At 42.3% G+C, this 18,958-nt stretch overlaps 1 protein-coding gene across 1 annotated transcript in view; it reads left to right on the top strand.

The window, feature by feature from the left end:
* Nucleotides 1-18,958, top strand: part of SLC7A11 (solute carrier family 7 member 11) — a 622,701-nt gene that overhangs the window by 252,047 nt on the left and 351,696 nt on the right. Inside the window, exon 5 of the mRNA XM_069242094.1 lies at nt 8,020-8,119. Coding sequence (XP_069098195.1) covers nt 8,020-8,119 — 100 coding nt within the window. The remainder of the gene's footprint in view (nt 1-8,019; nt 8,120-18,958) is intronic.

The raw sequence follows: 18,958 nt of genomic DNA on the forward strand, positions 1-18,958 counted from the left end.
TACTGCCCTGCTGGACCCCTGACCTGCACCTGGACACTGCACTCTGGAGGACTGCACCAGCTGCACACTTGGGCTTCACCACTAAAAGGACTTTCCCTGTCTTCAACTGCTTCAAGAAGGGACTCCCCATTTGCTACAGGTACAAAGGAGCTGCCCAGAGTCCCCTGCATCAAGTCCTGCAAGCAGAGCCCAGCTGGCCAGCATCCAGTGGCCATTTGAGGATTCTGACCAGGTGCATTCTGGGAATTGTAGTCCCAACTCCCAAGGAGCAACTCAGAGCTTCTGGAACCTTGGATCAAGTTGTGGATACTTCAAGGACCCAAAAAGGACTTCTGGAAGAAGATCCAGAAGTTTGGAGATGTTTGGAGCAACTCCATAAGTTGAAGAGGTGCATTGTGGGAGTTGTAGTCCCAGCCCCCAAGAGGCAAACCAGAGCCTCTGAACCCTTGGCTGGTGCTGTGGACCACTTTCCTGAATCAAGAAACACTTCTGAAAGTAAGTGTGACAGTGTTACCTCATGGGTGGCCTGAACTCTGGACTTTGTTCCTTTCCAGTGCAACCTTTTTTTTTTAACCCTTTGAACGCTAGTTGCTTCTATGCGCTAGAAAGCATTAATTCTTTAGAAATTCATATCTTCGGTTCCCCTTATCTGATTTTATTCGTTTTTGGTGTAATTTTAAAGCTAAAAATATTTCCTATTTTTATAAATCGATTTTGGATTTTTTAATTGTTTCCTGTGTTTTGTTAAATTACTGTTTTGTGATATTTGAATGCTTAATGCTTTGTCTCCTAAGTTAAGCCTTGTCGCTCGTTGCCAAGCTACCAAGGGTTGAGCTAGGTTTAATTTACTGAGACCTAACTGGACCTAAGTGGAGGTTAGTGGCCTATTGCTAAGTGTAGGTACTTACCTGCCCTTACCAGTAACCCATTTTCCAACACAATGATATTGCAAATAAACCCCCGACTACACAGAGAGATGTTAGGATGTTCCTGGGAATGGTGGGCTGTTGTCGCCAATGGATTCCAAATTTTTCAGAAATTTCTAAACCGTTGCAGAAATTGACCCATAAGGATGTAACAGAGTTCTAGTTGAGGATGAGATGAAAGTGTTCACGGGGTTGAGAGAGAGTTTGTACAGAGCTCCAGCGCTGGGTATGCCTGACTACACGAAGCCTTTCACATTGTTTTGTCATGAGTGTGATGCAAGCTCATTGTCTGTCTTGACTCAGGTCCATGGAGATGCACATCGCCCAGTAGCATATTTTTCAGCTACTTTGGACCCAGTTGCTGCAGCCTTACCAGGTTGTTTGCGTGCAGTTGCCTCAGTTGGTCAGAGTTTTTTCACAGTGTGAAGGAGTAGTAATGGGATATCCCCTGACTGTAATGGTCCCTAAATGTTACCATTGTTCCTTCGACTAGTTCACCCACTTCCATGCTCAGTCTGACACAATTGATTTGCTATTCTCCCTTAGAAGTATTCAGTGGGGTATTTTGCTTGTCTAGCCATTCAGTCAACTGTTGAGCTGTCAATCCCTGAAACGAAATGTTACTCTCATTCATCGGTGGTACCTGTTGTACCACTTCATTTGATGTCTGCTGTGTCAGTAACTTCAGACTCTGACCTACACTAGGTCCATTCGCAAAATCAGAAAGTGCAACAAGTGGACTGAGATCTAACAATGATCTCAACCCATCAAAGGTCTGACCCATAGAAGAGACTACCTGCACTTGTTCATCTAGCCCCCTCCTTATTAGACTCTGAGACATTGTTCCTTGTTCATTAATAGTATTTTCTTCTCCGCAAAACAATGGTACCACTGGACCAACAGTAATTGGCAGTGATATTGCATCCGGCACTACTCTGGCATCTGAACATTGTGGGAGAGTAACTCCCATACTCTGATTCATAACTGTAGTCAAGTCTGAATGTGTCCCTGTCATTGGCATGAACCTCGGCATCCACTGCGTCTGTACCTGGGGCAACAAAATCGGAGTCAGCTCAGTCTGAACCAACAGTGGTCTTGGAACCACTTGCTCCGTGGGTACCACTAAGTTCGATGTTGTCTCTAAAGCAGGCACATCAGGATACATTCTTTGTATGGGTGGTGGATGCATCTGTGCCTGAACTACTGGAGTAGTCAACACATTAGGTCCTTGCACCACACCCTGTATCTGGCTAGTATTAACCTGCACTGGGCTCACTGTTCCCATTGCCTGTGCCAGAGCTGTTGAGTTGACACTAGTACTCGGACCATCGTCATGCACCGCATGCAGTGGTGGTCGATCTCTCAGTATCTGTGTAACAAGATCTTCGGCATCAGAGTCCTCCTCTACTATTGAAGATTTTCTTGCTTACTTACTCTCGGACGGACTCTTATTAGACTTTCTAGTTGCCTTCTTTCCTTCTGTCTCATCTTCTTGCGTAATTGCTGGAAACAACTTAACTCCATGCAATGTCTCTGTTCTCCACCTTTTCTTCTCCCATTCCCATTTTGCCTCAGCTAAAGACTTCTCTACCTTTCTTACTCTCCTCTTGAATTTCAGTTGCTGTTGCTGTCTTGCTACCAGCTTCCAAACTGCCAATGCCTCAAGCTGTGCTGCTCTCAGAAGGGGCTTTGACTCATATTGCACCATCCGCAATTGCTCCAATATTCTCAAATTGAACGTCCCATTCTCGGGAATCCCTAAGCTCCCATTTTTCTCTGTCAATTTGCACCACTGCTTTAGCCAAAGACAGGGCGTGACACCTCGCTCCTCCATTACAATGTAAGCCGGTGTATTCTCTGGTGGTGTAGGCTCTGCTATATTCGCTCTAATGTACATATCTCCCTTTAGGGCACTCCTCAATGCCTTGAAAAACTTCATCTTTTCTACCTTTTGTTTATTCAAATTCAAATCAGGAAATTACTTTTACTCACAAGATTCCTTTCACCCATGTTCTCAACCAATTGCCTTTCATGGACGGCTGCCAATCCATGTGCGAATCTTCTCACTAACCCACCCATCCCAGTGCAGCTCCAATGATGTCACACTCACACTCACTGCGGCTGACAAAGTCTTGCGGCTCTTCCTCCTAAACTTCAATTCACACAAAACTAATGCAATTATTGCGAGCACTAACCAAAAACAAACCTGCTGACTTACTACATGAAGGTAACACAATCGCTTCAGAAACCTTACGGATTTTCACTGATGGCCCTTTCACTCATGCAGCTATTCCTCTTTCTCGGTCTCCCAGATTCACAAGCAAAATTTGACCTGCAGATTTTACTCTCAACTGATCAATGGGTCTGTCCTGGTGCACATAGGAGTCGCCAAATCTCAGTCAAAATTTCCTCTTGTCCACTTAACATACACACTGACTCGTTGACTACGCCTGATCAACCTACTAAATCAGACATATTACGACATATAACCAAGCGTCTCACACACTTTTCCAAAATACTCCGGAGTCTTAGACCAGGCAGGGTCCGTACATCAACAACCACATGGACAATGTTTGAGCACAAAGCACCACACACATATGAAGTTTGACGACTTCCCTACTCTCACACTGCGGAGTATGCACACCCCTACTAAAACTTCATCAGGAGTACGCAAACTCCCTAAATCCTCCCATACGTCACAATTCACCTGCCATTTACATAAGCTGTGCAAGCGCAACCTATCTCTCTCACTCTATCACTAGAACGCCAGGAACATACCCAACACTACTGGCAGGATCCAGGATCTGGGAAAGTCATTTCTGTGCTTAATGAAACATCATTTTCTCTACAAATGCCATTTTGAAAAACAAAATCCAAATCTTAATAATACTGAATTCTTGAACTGATCAATCTTTAAACTATTACCATAACCAGGGGCACCTGTCCATCAGCCTCCTACCACAAGTGCTAACACCTGTCACTCAGTTCTGGACACCTATGGCAAGCTCTTAAAGAGACTCACCATCGGTCTCCCCACCATAACTGTTAACACCTGTCACTCTGTACCAAACACCTATGGCAAGCCCCTAAAGAAACAACCATCAGTCTGCTACCATAACTGTTAGCGCGTCGGGCCTTAATAAGTAAACTTACAAGGGGACGCGTATAGGTCGATGAACCATTTGTCTCGTTTAAGGTGTTCTTACCATAGCTCCAATACCGAAACAATAATCAATTCTCATAATAATCAATAATCATTAGTCAAATCAATAATCAATGGAGTCAGTAATTTTCACACACCATGACTTTACAGCCATGAATAATCACACCTTTAGTAAAAAGCTTAGTAAGTTTATTTCCCTTATATTAACAATCCTAAAGTCATGTCGCTTAAGGCCAGATGTAGAAAGCCTTTTGCACGTCGCAAACTGCGAAAAACGCAGTTTGCGACGTGCAAAAGGCCTAACGCCATGCACAACCTCAAATTGCGAATCAGTACCGACTCTCAATTTGAGGCTGCGACTCGCAAATAGGAAGGGGTGTTCCCTTCCTATTTGCGACCGCATCGCCAAGCTGAGTTGCTTTGTGACCGCGAATGCGGTCGCAAACCAACTCGCAGTTACCATCCACTTGAAGTGGGTGGTAACGCATTTGCAAAAGGGAAGGGGTCCCCATGGGACCCCTACCCCTTTGTGAATGTCGACAAAAATGTTTTTTCAGAGCAGGCAGTGGTCCTAGACCACTGCCTACTCTGAAAAAACCGAAACCAAATGGTTTCAGAAGTTTTTTCTTTTTGCAGCTCGTTTTCCTTTAAGGAAAATGAGCTGCAAAAAGAAAAAAAACTGCTTTATTAAAAAAAGCAGTCACAGACATGGAGGTCTGCTGTCTCCAGCAGGCCACCATCCCTGGGAGTGCATGGACTCGCTATGGGGTCGCAAACTGCGACCCACTTCATTAATATTCATGAGGTGGGTCTTTGCAACCCCACAGCGAGTCGCAGAAGGTGTCTGAGACACCTTTCTGCATTTGGTTTTGCGAGTTGCAATTTGCGAGTCGCTGTGACTCGCAAATTGCAAGTCGCAAAATCATACTTACCTACATCTGGCCCTTAGTCACCTAATCAAATCAGACAAAATTAATAATACTTGTTAATCAACAAGTCGCAAGAAACATGATTTAATCAAAGCTTGAATCAAAAGACGTTCCAAAGCATCAGCACAATTCATTAGTAAAACCAATTTCAGCAAGGTTATAATATCCATAAAGTTCAGCAAAATAGTCTATCAACCCTTTGTCTCTGCAATTCGTCATTCGTCATGTGAATAACCTCAACAAACCCAGATGAGAATCTGCATGTTGGGCTTCATGCAAAACAATTTAGAACACAAATTTGGAAAACACCTACCTAAAGAAAGTATTAAGTCAGCGCAGTTGGTACCTAGAAAGAAAAGGCACAAAAATACAATTCAGTCATTGTCATATCTACCTATCGATGGGATGGGTCAACAAGCAGAATCAGTCTTCGTCCTCAGGTCATCAATCGATCAGCAAAACATCAGGCTCTCAGTCAGAGAGTATGAGCCCAATGTCAGAATCTCAAATCTCTTCTTCTCCCACCGTCACTCTAGATCACTATTATCACAATCTGTCTCAGTTCCCTCTGTCGCGTTGTTATATCAGAGTCACCCAAACTATCCCCTAATTTCCAATTGGTCAATTCATTGTGCGTTATTACTCTGTCCAATGGTATCCATATACCAAATCTATGAATTCTGATATTTCACACTTCACATGTTGTTGATTGGTCTGCTTTACGATGTTCTCATCATCCGACTCGTCAGGTATCGAATTTGTTGCATCCTCGGCTACAGTCAGTGTCTTCATTGTTTGTGTCCTGGTAAAGAACCTTTTGCACATTTTACACACGATTTGTTACTTTGTGAGAGACCTCATCTCCTGTCCATCGGTTCCCATATAAAGCTTCCGCTAAGCATTTTATTAAAACAATGAGCAATTCACAGTTAGTTCACTCTGTCAGCACTTTTCAGTAAACGCTAAGAAATACAGCTTCTGCATGAGGCCTGGCAAACTAGGCCAAGACACTCGCTAAGTTAAGGCCTACAATTAATAAGCAAGAACATAATTTATAACACTTAATATGACATATTACTACATTAATCTAATACATTTTCAATATTTTATATGAATTAATAATTCATTTAGTACATTTCGTGAGCACTGGTGGCCATTCTTCGAGGTCACATTTTCAAACGTGCACATTATTTTCTACGCTATTCAATTCTCCACATAAGTCATTATTCAAAACACGTAAGCATTCATTAATAATTTCTAATTAAAACATCTGCTTCAGCAAGACCAATAAATAAAAGTTACTTTTCATTTGATCAAAGTAGATTGTCATAAGAGTACTGAAAAGGAACTTTCAAAAATTGTCAGTTGTTCGCTACCTCCTCTCCAGACACTTACGTGCACATGTCAGAATACGTGTTTAAGGCTGGATTCCAGGAGAACAATGAAATTCCACTAAGAGGATGAAGGCTGAAGTAGCAGCAAAGTGACTACTTAGCAATTATGAGTCATAGGGGAAGGGCACAGTCACAGATGGGAAGAAAATGACTTCTACAAACACTTTTCCATTGAAGAGTGGATCTCAAATGAGGGACCCATGAACTGGAACTCTTGATTCCTAGAGTCACAGTAGTCTAACATGGGGTGAAAATGGTCGCAACACAGGGAGAGGAAGGACATTTTATTTCTGTATTAAAGTGATTGGAATGGAACAGCAGGCGATTTTAAATGGAGGAATGCTAAGGGCATCTTGAATAAATGGCAATCTCTGGATAATGTGCATGACAAGGTATCTCTTTGCCACCTCCTCAGAATAGCTATGGATCTGGGAAGAACATTAAGAAGAAGAAAAATAGTCTTCCTGACTGCTGGGGAAAGAATACTACAGGACTCCTGTCTTACATGTCACATAGAAACCAGAAGTGTAGTGCAATGTCCCAGTGGTTAACCCTCTATTACTGCTTTAGGAAGAACATAGGAGAAGGCCTCCCTGCTCTGAAGAAGGCCTAGCCGACCAAAAGGTATGAACCCTCAAATACACAGGTCTAGAAAGAAATCTTGTGCCTGAAAGCCGGCCATGAGACATAGGGGCCATATGAAAGTCTAGAAGTGAGTTACCCTGCATGAAGAAGCCAATGGGACTCAGTCATTTTTTTATCCTCTGCAGAACTGGAAAAGCATGCTGAGGTCACTGAGGACAATGATCCTCAGTGGACACGACTGCCAGGTTCATCTTGCTTGGATCTTTTTGTCATGGAAGAAAGGTTTCAGCAGGACCTTGTGGTGAAGGTGTTCAGCTTTGTGGATACCTGCCCAGCTATGGTATCCAGCCTTGTTCTAAAGGAATATTTTTAGAGACAGAAAAGTGATCAAGTTTGAAGCTATCTGACTTTGACAAACCCTCGTCTGCTTCTACAGACTGCATTGTCCAAATGGAGAATCTTGAGGACCGGAAAAGTGACATAGTCACATATTTTGACTGATGTCACCTGACCCCTCTTCATCACATCTGAGTCCCTGCCTTCCCTGAGCGTTCACTATTAACTTTGTTTTGCACCTTTTTCCCAAAAAAGATTTAAAATCCAAATCTCTTTTTCAACTTATCCAATATTATCATTTTGCTTATTGTTTCCTAATACATTATTCTTTATTATTCCAAATTGCTGAAGAAACTGTGATGGAGATTATTAAAATTTGTATCTCAATATTAATTATTTGTGTTGAGGAGTATAATGCCAGCGTATTCAGGCTGAGTAGCACAACATAGTAAAATAATGACATATCCAGAAAGGTTGTTTAATGTCACATCAAAATGTAAAACCTAAATATAAATCCCCCCAAGTGGATGTGTAGCTTTACAGTGTAATGAATATTGCAAAGTCTGGTGAGCCTTATAAATTCTAAAAATAAAGCATACCATACATTTAGCATTTGGATGTGATTTAAAACCTATATCTGTATAATATATGCATGCCTGATAGTAAATGTAATATTACTCTTGCAGGAGAAACCCAACATTTTACAAACACATTCGTGGGTAAAGATGTTTCGATTATGGGACTGCCTTTGGCGTTCTACTCTGGAATGTATGCTTATGCAGGCTGGTAAGTTTACTTGGATCTAAAATGTCTGCTGTCTTGCTTGTTATCCTGATGGCCTCTCTGTCCCTTTCCAACACCTGTCTCTTCCAGTGGTGTCATTTCACAAAAACAAAGCAACAGTGGAGGTGATGTAACAAGCCCCTAACACGATAATAAAATGAAGGGAAGTGACATTACAAAATGTTTAGTTTGATTAGTGGATCACTGTTGTTTTTGTTCAACCCTTTTAAAATACAGAGTGTGCACCTTTTTTTAGATAGTGCAGAAAAAATCACAAGCACCAGCTACAAAACTAGAAAAGCTACAATGTAGATAGGCGGTGGCAGCATTCTGTGTTTTGAGGGATCATATAGTTGTGACCAGACCTTTTTATCTGCATCATGGGAGTGGAATACAACTCACAGCTACAAGGTAGACTCAAATCTTTATGTTAACATCTCACCGCATGTCTGTCTGTAAGTATATGTCATACCTGTATAACATGTATCTTTATGAATGAGAGAGAAGGAGGTCTTTTAATACCATATTGAAAACCCCTGACCTGCTCATGTGCGCAAGATGGCGGTGAGGTTATTTTTACAGACAGTAGAAGCATGTTGCTGGCATTATTGAGTTTAGAGGGAAATGAGCTAGACACTGAATTTGAGAAAAAAAAGACAGGCTAATATAACACAGTACTTCTGCTGCAAAGAGCTGCTTATTAGTGTTCCTGAAGAACAGCAATTTGGTGTAGAGTGTGACTGCTCTCACTGTCGTTCAAAATGTTAACTGCACTTTAGAAGAAGCCAGCCTTTTGTCTCTCTTTCTGATCACTACCAGTGGTACCTGTATGAAAGTGGGAGCTGTTGACCCACTTGATGTTCCAGTTATACGTTCTCAGCAGCCAAGAAGGTGAGGCTCCAAAGAGTACTCACAGTAATTCTGCACAACTAAGGCTGGTGTCTGGAAGACAACCAGTTTCTTTGAGATGAGGGGATATCATCTGGAGTCTGATCTAAAGGAAGAACTGTCTTGCTGTTTTGAGGTGGACTGCCTGAGATGAAGGGTGAGAAGTGATTAACCGTCAATCAGAGGCTCATAAGAATGTGGCCATTGTGTTTCCCTGTTGAAGCTTGTCTCATGACCTGAAGCTGAGAATCCTCTGCACTGCTGAAGTGTGCATGAGTAGATCACCCAACAAAGCCTACCTGTTGCTGGTACATGGTACTTGCTTGAAGAGTGCCTGGATGGGTCCCTACTGTCACAGTCCAAAATATGTGTGTAAATGTGTTTGATCAGCCTCCATCAATGAAGAACTAACTGTTGCCAAGGCTGTGGCACTTGCTCAAGTTTGCCCAAGTACACTATACTGTGATATGAAAATCTGCACCCTGATGACTGTCATCTACTGTGTGCCAAGTGACTCTGTATCTACTTGAGGTGCTGACCAGAAGTGCACCTGATTGAACTTTGCCTCCCCAGCCCAGCAGTGATGCACCTAGAAGCAGTCCAATTATTGCCATACTGACCAATATACAGACAGCAACACTGCTTTAAACTATGAGAAGCATGCCCTATTGAGCTGCTGAATTCCCAATGCCAAGCTGGCTCACCATCTGCTCAGAAGAGAGCTGCAAATCAGAAGACAGACTCTCTTGTGCCTTACGCTGTCTACGGAATCTGTCACGTGGTCCACGTATGCTCCCAGACTCAGAGCAGTGGGTGGGACCTCTGTGGCATTGCATCTTATGGCACCAAGAGGAGGACATGGACTGAACCCTTCAAAGAAGCAGTGAGGCCTACAAGAGAAACTCATATTGGCATGAGATCTAAGACTGAGGAACTGAGTGCCTAATAATAGAAAATCACCTTTACTTGATACTTGCACCAGAATTACCCTAATGCTAGAGTGAGAGAATATGGAGGGAGAGCAGAAGAGGGTTATCCTCACCCCATAAGACAGAGGTCCTGTGCTATAGACTCTGAGTACCTTAGTTTTATATATATATATATAGAGAGAGAGAGCATATTATGTTTTAAAGTGCAATAAATTACTTGTCTTTTATAATTTATTTTATTTGAATTCATTCGGTCTAGAAGTCTAGACCATTTAGAATAACAGAGATAGCGATCTTACATAATCTTACATACTAAGCAATATGTGTTACAAATTCATAACAATAGTATAAAACCAATAATAATCAGAACAATATAGCAATAAAATCAACAAAACTAGGCATTTGATCATAGATAAAATACAATGGATAAGAATAAAACATGGCTAAAACATGGTAAGAGAATTAAAAAAGATAAAAGCTAGCATATAAAACTTTTATATAACCTACCAATGTATGCAGCTATTTTCCCATAAGACCCAGCCCTCGTCCATTTCAAAAAGCAAATAGAGTTCTCGCTTAGATGTAAAATACCTTGTCAAGAACTCTATCAGATTCAGCTGTAAAAATGGCTCTAAAAGCTTGTACAATCTCTATTAATCATATAGAGGGCAACAAGTTCCCAGTGGAAATTCCAGCTGATATTACATAGAATATAACGGTTGAGACACCTTCTGTGGACTATTGTCAGGATAGCTCAAAATGCCCTTTGATACAATAAACCTGCGACGGATAAGCCAGGCCTCCAATAGATATTTGGTAACTGTAGTAGCTACCACGGAGGATGTATCAAATGTACAAATTCTGATGGCGTTTGCTCTATCCTGCAATGATAGATTTTTGCAGAGGTGAATGATCCACCTCCCTCTGGGACTCTTATACAAAGGGCAGAAGAATAGTACATGCTCAGTAGTTTCTATGCAGTATTGGCAAAAGATACATTTATCAGTTAAGACGGTGTTTGATGGCCAGTGGGCCGTGAAACTATTGGTAGGCAATGTACCATATCTTAGCTGGAGATATAGAGCACGGGCATACGGGGGCATAGGAAGGTTCAAGAAGTTCTCAGCCCAGGGCTCGTGCTTAAATTGGAGAAATTCCATTGTTAGCCTTCCCGCCCCCTTTTGGAGCAGGGAGTCTTCATTAACTTTCTCCCAGTATCTACTTATAACAAGTTTCCTTGCATTATTGGGGATTAGATCCGGATCTTTCCAGTAGTGGGGGAGACCTAGTTTATCCCAGGCAGATTTCATCTCTTTCAACCATGAAATTTTCTCCAGTGCTTGGGGAGCGGCTATGAGCTCTCTTATAGCCAGCCTATATGGTTCGAGTTCGACAGATTTCCATAAACGAATCCAATAGGAAAGAGGTCTTAGGGCCGCTGTGGTTTTAATGCTATTTAAACCTAGGTCGAGCCTTAGAGGGGTCATTGGTGTGCCTATACCTAACCGGGACACCTGTCTAAGGAAATGATTTTCTTTAGTTTGCATAATGTCCAGGTTTTTTTTTAGCTCCCCAAAGTTCCGCTCCGTATAAGGCCGCCGCTCGGATTTGGACATTGTAAATCTCCGCAAGTATGTTCAGGGGGGGGCTCGGAGCCTTTCTAGATCTACGGACAAGGGCCCCACCTCTTTGGCTTATAATAAGAGCCCCTTTGTCGACGGCTGCCTTCCATTTGCCTGTAGTCGAAAGTCTGATTCCCAAATAGTCAAACTCTTCTACTTTCTCCAACGGGAACGTATTCATTTCTATTCTAACGCGCGGTCGTTTCTTTGAAGTACTATATATCATAAGTTTTGTTTTCTTTATGTTTACGTCCAGACCATAATCACTACAGTAGACACAGAATTGATTGATCAAGTTTTGGATTCCCATTGGCGATTTCGATAGCAGAATTGTATCATCTGCATATAGCAGACACGGGATTTTTTTCCCAACCAGTTTAGGTGAATCATTTATGCAGTTCTCTAAGTAGTGGATGCAGTTATTGATATAGAGCAGGAAAAGAGTGGGTGCCAGGACACATCCCTGTCTAACTCCTTTTTTAATAGCTACGGGGTCAGTCAGCTCACCCCCCTGACCACATCTAATTTGAGCGAAAGTATTTTCATGCAGTTGGGCAATGAGTTTCAGAAGACCAGATGGCACTCCCATGTTTGACAATGTTGACCACAACAAGTTCCCGGGGATCAAATCAAATGCGGCTCTGAGATCTATAAAGACCACATAGAGGTTACCCCTCCCCAGGTCAACATTCTTCCATTTTATTGACAGGAATCTTAGGGCTTGGTCAACTGTACTCACTGCAGGTCTAAATCCCGCTTGTAGGTCAGAGAGAGCTTCAGACTCCGTGATCCATTCATCAAGATGGAGCAGGAGATGTTTTGCTTAAATTTTTGGGGAGTTATCAAGAAGACAAATCGGACGATAGTTGGCGGGGGTGTTGGGATTTCCTTTTTTTAAAATGGGTACTATTTCCGCCCCTTTCCAAGTGGATGGAGTGGGAGCCCCCGCTGCAATTGCATTGAAGATAAGATTGAGATATGGTGCCCAAATGTCGGGTCTTGACTTGTATAAATCACCGGGAATCTTATCTGGGCCAGGGGCCTTTCCCCATTTCATTGACTCTATTGCTGCTCTTGTTTCGGTTAGAGAGAATATAATCGGGGTGGTCTCTTGGGTTGTTGAGGCATCAGGGGCCCACAGAGATGCTTCAGATTCGTATAGTTGCCCAAAGTGCTCTACCCATGTTGCTGCGAGAATTGAGGAGCCAGGTGCGGCAGGGGAATCACTGCAATCATCAGCTATTAGTTTCCAAAACCTGGATGTGTTGTTGGATTTAGCAGTCTCCAGGATGGTAACCCACCTGGCCTCTTCCCAGCTTCTTCGTGCCTTGGAACATTCCTTTTTGTAATCCTTCCTAGCTATTCTTAACAACTCAGCATGGCCTTCTTTTATTGTTTTCAGGAGAGATAGTTGTGCTTCCCTGCAAAAGTTGTTGAACCAGGGAGCACAATGCTTTTTGTTTGGGTTGTTGAAAATCTTTTTTGTAAACAGATGCTTTAAGGATTGAAACAATTCAGTGTGGGCTGCTAAGAGTCTGTCACCCTCCCCGTCCTCATTAAGCCAAATCATACACTCCATTTGGTTGGCAAGCAGATTGTATATAGATGCCAGGTGTTTAGGGGAAGAAATAACAGATTCCCATTTTAGGTTACGTCTGTTATTTGTTAGGGTCAGCTGAGGAGCATGAGTCTTAGAGTGGGGCACTTTAAACGAAGGGAAGAGTCCTCTAGTTGATAAGATCAGCGGGTCATGATCACTCTCAATCTGCTCTTGAACCCTCATATCGGACATGTGGCTCCACAGTCGGATGTCAAGAAATACATAATCAATATGACTACTGTGCCTTCCGTGCCTAAAGGTAGCTTGCAAATTTGCATCCGAGCGCGAGCGACCGTTGCAGGCTCGGAGGCCGTGAGCTAGTGTGATATCAGCCAATAAGCGTGCAGATTTGTTCAGTCTTGGTTTTTTGTTGGAGACTAGCTGAGGGATGCCCCAGTAGGCATCCTCTTCTTTACATATCCCTTGGACTAAGGGATTGGGTTCGAATGTGACATTAAAGTCCCCTCCAATCAGGACAAAGAAGGAGGAATTGTTTTTAAGAAAGCTGTCCAGAATGGACAGGACATCAGAATCCGGGTGGGAACTCACATTCCTATTATAGATATTAATTAATAGTAGAAGTCTCTCTTCAGAAATCGTTATTAGTAAGACTTGCAAATCGGGGCAACCCATATCTATTTCTTCTATCTTACACCTAAGAGAACTATTTAGCCACATAAGGAGCCCTCCCGATGGTCTCCCAGAAGATGACTTGCGTGCTGGAACCCAATAGCTTTTAAAGCCTAGTCTATATTTGGGTTCCAGTGCCCACGTTTCTTGGAAGAGGCAAATCAGGTGATCATCGATAAAGTTGCCCCATCCTGGGCTTTCTAGTTTACTTTCCAACCCTGCTATATTCCAGCTGAGTACCTTATCGAGATCATCTGTTTTTGTGGACCTTACTTCAATCTGGGGATATTTCCTACAGGGGGAGGTACTGCTAGGAACCATGCTATTTCCCTCAGGTATTTTAGAACCAGTGGCTTTCTCGCTCTGTGCCTTGTTCACCTCGCTGGATGATACCCCAGCTATATTTGTAATTGGTAAATTAACCATGCGAGTGGACCCCAAAATACAAGGAACAATTGACAGGCTTGGAGTACATTCCTCGCTTGCTTGGCACATGGTGCTTGTAGGTGATCCCTGATTAACAAAATCTACCAAGGTCAGAGGGACAACAGAGTTAGAGATGCTGAGGTCAGTAAGGAGAATGTCCTCAACTTCACCATTACTCGGAGCCACTTCCGAAAGGTCATCTCCTAGTCAGTCTGTCTCAGAAAGAGAAGATGAAGGGCATCTAGGGCCAAGTGCAGGGATAAACTGTGTATGGATAGCGGGGGGAACCCCATATGATGGCGGCGATTGTCTACTCCAAGATGGCATAGGGGAGGATAAAACACTTGTAACCTACAAAGAGAAGCTTTGCCAATTGTAGGATAAGGTCTATTAGCATTTAAATAAAGCCGTTGGACAAGAACACCCACCCTACCCTTCTTACCATCAATATTGAGGGTATCATGGGAAAAGCCAACCCCGCATTCACATGCAACCAATGAATGATCTTGTTTTTAAGTTCGGTGAAGGATTCAGTGGAATGAGGTTTGAGTTCAGGTACATTCGATATAATGACAACCAATGGGCATGATTCTGGTGGTAAATGAAGCACTTTTGGATCTGATATACCACTGATCTTGCCCCTCTTCTGGGGTACTAGTGGAGGGTGCTCCCAAGAGGGGTTACCTTCTCCCAGATTAAATACTGGGTTATTCCATGGGGCGGTTCCTTTTGGGAGGGGAACTGGGACCATATGGGGCTTGTTCATAGAAATACTAGCTGCTTTGACGGAGCTGGGCCAATCTTGGTTTAAAGAGGAAATAGGAATCTTGGGTATTTGGCCGATGGGTCTGTTGGCAATAATAAGGTCATGATTGGGGGGGGATGAGATTGAGTATCTACGGGTGGAGCAGTTATTGGGAGCTGATTATTGAAAAGGCTTTCTAGTTTGTCCTCAATTGATTGAAGGCGGGTTAAAATAGGAAGGAATAGTTTTGATAACTCATCTCTTATGAGATCCCTGGTATACTCATTTGCCTGACGGTCATTGGTGTTGTGTGAGGGGATTAAAATCACATCCTTATTGGGAGGCTGAGCCAAGTTAGAGGGGCTCAAAGTCCTGGAACGTTTATTTTTAATAGCAGGTTCCCTTCTTTTCCTTTTTCCTTTGGTATTAGAATCTGCTGAGGTAAAGGGGCCTTCGTTAGGGGGACTCCGAGCCAACAAAATTGGCGCGGCACGGGTGGTGATTACGTTAGGAGTTTCATCCTGGAACTCCTGGGGGATTTTAAAAGGAGGGGGGAGAGGGGAGGTCAGTACAGACTGTGATTCAGTTCGCAACTGGGACTGTGGGGCAGAGCTATCATGAACTAGACTATTAATTGGAGAAGGGGGGATAGCTAGGCGTCGTTGCACTAACTCTATTTCTTTTTCAAGTTCCCCAACAGCCTTTTGCAGAAATCCATCTAGGGTTTTATTAGATTGCTGCTTTCCTTCTAACCACCCCCCGGGACGGTGGGAGCGCTAGTCAAGTTTAAAGGGCTCCTGACCCTCAATCACCTTCCCGGCAGAAACAGCGCGTCCCGCGACGCTGGGAGCGCTAGAAAAGTTTAAAGGGCTCCTGCCCCTCAATCACCTTCCCGGCAGAAACAGCGCGTCCCGCGACGGCGGGAGCACTAGTCAAGTTTAAAGGGTTCCTGCCCCTCAATCACCTTCCCGGCAGAAACAGCGCATCCTTGTCTTTTATAAAGATAGGCATGGGGCTGGACAATCAAGTTATTACACTGTTGGGTGTTTGTTGAGTCCTGGGATTGTTATTTCCACACAGTAAGCTCTAAGAGAAGCTGTTGAGTGCTAGTCATCACTACTGGGAGTCAAGTGCTCAAGGAGCTATTCTTGGATTCTGGGAGATAAGAGACAAATAGCCCTAACCCCTATGACTGAAGCACAGTGGCCCCTTGTTGCTCGTGGCCAAAAGAGTCTACAAACATCAGTAGTTAGACTAGTTATTTAGCAAGAGATTAATAACTGCCACAGTGACTGCAAGAATCATCATACGACTAGCAATTGTTCCAAAAAGCCTGATAAAATACACCTGTAGTCTCTCCACCTAATGCACATAATTAGCTTGTAATTCTTCTAGTGCAGTGGTTCCAAACCTTTTAACTTCTGTGAAACCCCACTTTGTCATTACTGGAACAGGGGGACTCCCCACTGAATCACTATTGGAATCTGGGGACCCACCGCTGAGTCATCACTGCAAGCCGAGGACCTAGGCCTCAAGATTGTTAATGATTTGAACCACAAAACAATATACACAAAAGTACAGAAACAAGCATTTCATCAAACAAATACACAAATGATAACACATTTTATTTAATTTGTAAACAAATAAAATTTAAAAAATCAAAATTGTAATATTATTAGGAAGGTAAGAGCTTTTCCAAATTCAATTGAAGCCACACATCATCCATACTATATTCTGTTTGATGCACCTGCACTGCTCCCACAAATCAATACAAATTAAATTTTTCAGCCTCCAATGTCAAATTCCATGACATCTACAGTAAGTTTTAAAATGTTCTATTGTACATTGAGCAACAATATTTATATACACTTTATTAATCTATTAATATTAGTTAATTTTCTAAGCAGTCACGGACCTCCACGGACCTCATGAGGAGGCTTGGTGGACCCCCAGTAGTCCCCAGACCATAGGTTAGGAACCACTACCCTAGTGTGCAGCGGCATCAGAATTGTCAACTGTCTTAACATATCATGTAAACACTTTTATGACTATTTCATTTACTTATTTTTTTGGGAGTAAACGTTAGTGACATTATGTCATTATTTGGTCCAGCTTTTGCATTTGAACATCTGAGTTCTCCTGGAGAACCTCTGGATTTTCCTTCCTTTACTATTTTGCTGTCTGAACAAATAGCATGATAATTTAATATCTGGGTCCCAATCGTGCCTATCACTTGTGACTCAAGTTGCTCATCACCACTAAGACCTACTACACCTGATGCTAAAAGGCTTCTTTTCCTCTTCAGAGGTGATTTGGCATAGCAGTTTAAGCTTACATGTCCCTTTTAGACAAGGTCAATATCTGTCCATAATTCTACAGACAAGTTAGAAAAACAAAGGCATGCAATGCTCCTTGACCATGTAGTTCAAAGTGTCACAAGCTTTTCTATGCATGTGTTTTGTACTGTCTGTGTAAGTATGTTACTTTAAGTAAGGATTTCCCAGATGTGGCTATTGTGCTGTCAGTTAATAAGTAATTCTGGATTCTTGTGATCATCCTTGTTTGATCAACATGTTACCTACAGCATAGTGTAATAGAGAGAAGTAAGGACAAGCGTAATCACTCCAGTCACGTCATCTGAGAGGGAAGTCATTACAATGCCATCTGCTCACCTTACATCATTTAATACCTTAGGTGTCAACACTGGCTTCCACTGCACCAACAGGTCATCATCCATACAGGATCATCCCTGGTAAATTGGTTGGTGTGCATGGGAGGAAAAGCTGAATGTGGCTGTGGGTGAGTGCTTAATTTGTGTCCTATGGGCTCAAATAGCACCTCACTGATTGGGCCCAAAAATGTCAGTAGGCTTTTCATTTACCTTGTGTTCCTGTTGAGAGGTGGCATTGTCTATCAGTTTGGAATTAATTGTTACTTTCAGGAATGGACTGAAATTAAATGATATATGAATGGTCCTTATCTGAAATGACATAGATGAGCCAGAAAGCTAAAAAACATTATTAAGAAATGAGCCAAAGTCGACACCAATGAGTGTTACTGAACAAATGTTATCCATTATTATTGTGCTGTGAACGTATTCTGTACTGCTTGTTGCACTAAAAGATAAAGGATAAACTATATAAGTCATTTCTGTTCACTCTGAGTGCCATTTCCATGCAAAAATGATTTTTCCTTCACCATCAACTATGCCACTTTGTGCACTTTTTAATATTAACAGAGAAACACTCCCTGCCACCAACTGTGAAAAAAGCTTACAGGACCTCCAAGATGTCATTCTATTTCATGAGTACTCACAAATATTTTCTTGGGGGGCCAGAACGTACATTGTGGAATGTGACTGAGGGCCGCATCAATGCTGTGGCATTTCCAAGAGGATATAATGGACTAAGGGATATATCGGGTTGCAAAAAACACACTTTTCCCAAAGATTACTAGAAATACTTTATTTCAAATGTTTTTTGCTCATTTTGCTGCATCGTATCCTGTAATGTGTGAGCCTATAAATTTTTTTAATTATGTTGCCTACATTCAATTGTGTATTATAAATGTTTAAACTAATGGGTTGCATTACTGTTGGAGCATAGTACCTCATAGCTTTATATATAGGCACCACTTTTACCAAGTGCACCAACCAGAATTCCACTTATTTACCTTCCAGTTACACATATGCATTTGAATTCTATAGTGATTGTTGAGATCTCCTACCAAAACAATGCATATCTACAGATTAATATAACTTGCATTCATTTTTGTTCAACATTCTGTTACCTGTAGGTTATGTGAGCAACAAAATAGTTACCGAATTTTTTATTTTAACTGCCTGCCTGACCCCCTTACTTTTTGTGTACCTCCACCGTCCTCTCAGCTAAGAGTTCTCCTATGAGCAGGGCTGCGTTGCTGAAAGTACAATTTAAACTGTCTGTTGAAACCAAGACCGTAACCAGAAAAGCACAAACAAAATAGTTAGCAACATCGTTTTTT

This window comes from Pleurodeles waltl, chromosome 1_2 (genome assembly GCF_031143425.1).
Source record: "Pleurodeles waltl isolate 20211129_DDA chromosome 1_2, aPleWal1.hap1.20221129, whole genome shotgun sequence".
NCBI lineage: Eukaryota > Metazoa > Chordata > Amphibia > Caudata > Salamandridae > Pleurodeles > Pleurodeles waltl.